The sequence below is a fragment of the Vigna unguiculata genome, unplaced genomic scaffold, assembly GCF_004118075.2.
Source record: "Vigna unguiculata cultivar IT97K-499-35 unplaced genomic scaffold, ASM411807v1 contig_429, whole genome shotgun sequence".
NCBI lineage: Eukaryota > Viridiplantae > Streptophyta > Magnoliopsida > Fabales > Fabaceae > Vigna > Vigna unguiculata.
Window position 1 is genome coordinate 269,439 of NW_021011140.1, and position 3,986 is coordinate 273,424.

Consider the following 3,986-nt stretch of genomic DNA (forward strand, 5'->3'; position numbering starts at 1 on the left):
GCCGGGGCCTTCCATTACTATACCTGCGCCGGTGCCTTGGGGATTCGAGGAGCCATCTACGTGCATGGTCCACCAAAGGTCTTGGATGGGTGGTTGGTTCTGAAGGTCATTGGTGAAGTCTGCTAAGCATTATGCTTTTATGAGTCCGTGTGGCTCATATTGGATGTTGAATTCCGACAATTCGATGGCCCACAAAGATAGTCGTCCTGCCAAATCTGGTTTCTGAAGGATTTTCTGCACAGGGTGGTCTGTTCTGACGATGACTGTGTGGGATTGGAAGTATGGGCGTAATCGTCGTGCTGCGGTTACCAACGCAAGGGCTACCTTTTCGATCATCTGGTATCGTGTTTCCGGGTCCTGGAGGATTCGGCTGGTGAAATATATGGGTTGCTGGGTGTTGTCTTTTTCTTGGACGAGGGCGGAGCTGAGTGCGCTCGCAGATGCCGCTATGTACATTATGAGGGGGAGATTAAGATCTGGTTTGGTGAGAATTGGGGGTGTGGTGAGCCGCTGTTTCAAAGTGGTGAAGTTATGTTCGCAGGTCTCATCCCAAACGAACCTGGCTGACTTCTTTAGCAGCTTGATCATTGGTTTGGTTTGATCGGCCAACTTGGGGAGAAAACGTGAGATGGTGGTTAACCTGCCCACTAGGCGTTGCACTTCCTTGACATTTGTGGGACTTCTCATGTCGATTATTGCTTGACATTTTTCAGGGTTTGCCTCGATCCCGCGCTGCGTGAGCATAAAACCGAGGAATTTGCCACCGTCGACCCCGAAGGTACATTTCTCGGGGTTGAGTCTGATGTTATATGTTCGCAGGGCTTTAAAGACTTCGGCCAGATCTGTTGAGTGCTGCTTGGGGTTAGGGGATTTTACGATGATATCATCAACGTAAACCTCCACCGTTCTGCCGAGGAGTGGCCGAAAGACTCTATCCATCAGGCGTTGGTACGTCGCGCCGGCGTTCTTGAGGCCAACGAGCATGACCTTATAGAAAAGGTTGGCCTCCTCTGTGATGAAAGCAGTTTTAAGCTTGTCCTCTTCGGCCATGGGTATCTGATTGTAGCCGGAATAGGCATCAAGGAAACTAAGTACCGCGTGTCCTGCAGCCCCATCGACTAGTCTGTCGATGCTGGGGAGTGGGTAGGCATCTTGCGGGCATGCTTTGTTGAGGTCTGTGTAGTCGACGCACATGCGCCACTTACCGTTGGGTTTCTTTATGAGCACCACATTTGCTAGCCAGGTTGTATACTGGGCTTCACCGACAAACCCGGCCTGCTTGAGTTTATTAGCTTCTTCGATTGTTACTTGTCTCCTGCTTTCTCTGAGTTTCCTCTTTTTCTGGGAGACGGGTTTGGTGTTAGGGAAGACAGACAATCTATAGGAGGCTACTTTGGGGTGCACGCCAGGGAGATCTGCTGCGGACCAAGCGAAAAGATCGGCGTTCTATTTGAGGATGTGTTCGATGTGGTGCACTTCATCTTCAGGGACGGTGGTGCCTATTTGGAGGAATTGGTTTTGCTGTTCTAGGGGGAGTTGTCTTATGTCCCCAATAGGCTCGACTCTGGCTTCAAAGGTTAATCTGGGGTCTAGGTCGTCTCCTGCTAAGGTTGCTCTTGCCTTGGACTGTTCGATGTTGTGGGTTGTCAAAGGTGGGTGGGGAAGTTTTAGGCTTGCCATATAACATTCCCTGGCGGCGCGCTGGTCGCCGTGTACCGTGATTATATCGCCTTGCAGGGATGGGAATTTCATGGCGAGGTGTGGGGTAGACACGATGGCTCCCAAGGGATGGATGGTCTTCCTAAAAGTATGTTGTAGGATGTATGGGCCTCCACGACCAGGTAGCGGATGGGTATGGTCTTTGTTTGTCTACCCTCTCCAAAGGTGGTGTGGAGGTCGATGTATCCTTTGGTTGGGACCCTCTCGCCTGAGAATCCGTATATGGGTTCATCATGGGGAGTTAGGTCGGCTAGGGGTATCTGTAGCTTGTTAAAAGTTTTCCAGTATAAGATATCTACGGAGCTTCCTTGGTCGATGAGCACTTTCTTGATTGCGAAGTTTTCTACTTCTATGGTTATGACCATAGGGTCGTCTTGGTTGGGATCGGTGCCTTGAAAGTCTACATCTGAGAATGTGATGGGCGGCATTCTTCTTATCGTTCTGCCAGATACGGCATGTACTGATTGGACAGCCCTTAGGTGTTTCTTTCTAGAAGAGGACGACCTTCCTCCTCCGGCGAACCCTCCAGATATGGTGTTGATTGTCCCGCGCAGGGGTGGTCTATCATCGGTTCGTCTGGGTTGCGGTTGTGTTGGCATTCTTTGTTCTGTGTGTTGGGTTCTTGCAGGTTCTCTTCTCGGTTCCCTACGTTCAATCCGCCGGTCTGGTCGTCGCTCGACTCGTCTATTATCGTTCCTCTCATACCGGGGTCTGGGTGCGCCTTCCCCCGTTTCTCTTATGTAATGCTTGAGATGCCCGACCCGCACAAGTTCTTGTATCTTGTCCCTCAAGGTGTCGCATTCATCAGTTGTGTGGCCGTTGTTGCGATGGTAATGGCAGTATTTACTTAGGTCCGCGTTAGGTGGGTTTTGGTACTTTCTGGGTGGGGGGATGAGTTCGGCCTGCAGGACCTCGTCTAGTATGCGAGATCGGGGTGCATTCAAGGGGGCGTAGTTGGAGAACTTGGCAGGTCTCCGCTCCGTGGGACGGTTCTGTGCACGCGGGGGGGGGGGGGGGGGGGGGGTTCTTTGTTAGGCCTCCTGATGTTTGTTCGGGCTAGGGGGGTCTGAGTGTTGCTTTGGTATCGTCTCATGTCTTCGACTCTGATAAACATGGCTGCTCTTTTCCTAAGTTCCTGCATGCTTAAGGGGGGGCACATTGCTAATTCATCAGTGAAAGGTCCTGGTTGGAGAGAGGTCATCATGTACATCAATATGAGATTGGGGGTAAGGTCCTTGATTTTCATGGCGATGGCGCCAAATCTGTCGATAAAAACTCGGAGAGGTTCTCCCTCCTCCTGCCTGAGATTGAGGAGGGCAATTGTAGTGAGGTCGTGGCGGCGGCTTGTGTCGAATTGGGTGGTGAAGGTGGTGGTAAGCGTGGTGAAGGAATCAATGGTGTAGGGGGGAAGACTCATGAACCACTCCAAAGCTGATCCTCTCAGTGCTACCGAAAACGACTTACACAGGACGGCGTCGTCCGTAGAATACAAACCTACCTGATTGGTGTAAATAGATATAAACTCGTCCGGGTCTGTTGTGCCGTCATATGTCACAATGGGTGCTTTCCACTTATGGGGTAGGGGGGTCTCTGTGATCCCATCTATGAAGGGGTGGCGACGATTTCTCTTTGAGGCGAAGGAGCTGTAGTTACCACCTGTTGTTGGTCCGGTGGGTCTGTATTCGCTTTCATCCTCAGTTGGATGGACGTCAACTCTTGATTGGGGAGGGGCGGCTACCCTTGAGTTTGGTGGAATGTCTGCCCTTGACCGAGGTTGGCAGGGCTCCTCGACCCCTTGGTCTGCTTCTATTTTCTGCCTAAGGCGGGAATTTTCTTCTCTCAACGCTTCCATCTCATCTGCGTTTCTTTTTTTGTATTCTGCGAATTCTTGCTGCATCCTGGCTTGGGCTTCCAGAATGCGGGAAATCTCCAATGTTGGTCCGGGGTCCCCAACTTCAACAGTCGGAACCACGGGGGGGGGGGACGTCTGTCGTTCTGCTTCTCATGCAAACCATCTTGTTCCCTTGGGCGGTTGTTTTAGACTTGTGAAGTACTCTTCGGCCCCACGGTGGGCGCCAAATGTTCTTACGGGACCGAAGGTTGTAATTCACAAATCACTTGAGGACTTCGGGTGACTGATCTCGGTAGTTCTTCTGTTGCTTCAGAGAAATTCCGGGGGCAGAGCAGGGGACCTGCAAAAGACACTTCGATGCCTAAGTCAGCACTAGTGATGTAAGAGTATCAGGATAATTTAATGCGTAATCAAT

General features: G+C 51.2%; 1 protein-coding gene across 1 annotated transcript; it reads right to left on the bottom strand.

Moving 5' to 3' along the window:
• Window positions 1–1,748: 1,748 nt before the first annotated feature.
• On the bottom strand, window positions 1,749–3,571 carry LOC114171941. The gene is made up of 2 exons (XM_028056713.1): window positions 2,797–3,571; window positions 1,749–2,635 (listed from the first exon to the last, which is right to left on the bottom strand). Exons 1-2 carry the CDS (start codon window positions 3,569–3,571, stop codon window positions 1,749–1,751), a joined length of 1,662 nt encoding a protein of 553 aa, XP_027912514.1.
• Between the last annotated feature and the right edge of the window lie 415 nt (window positions 3,572–3,986).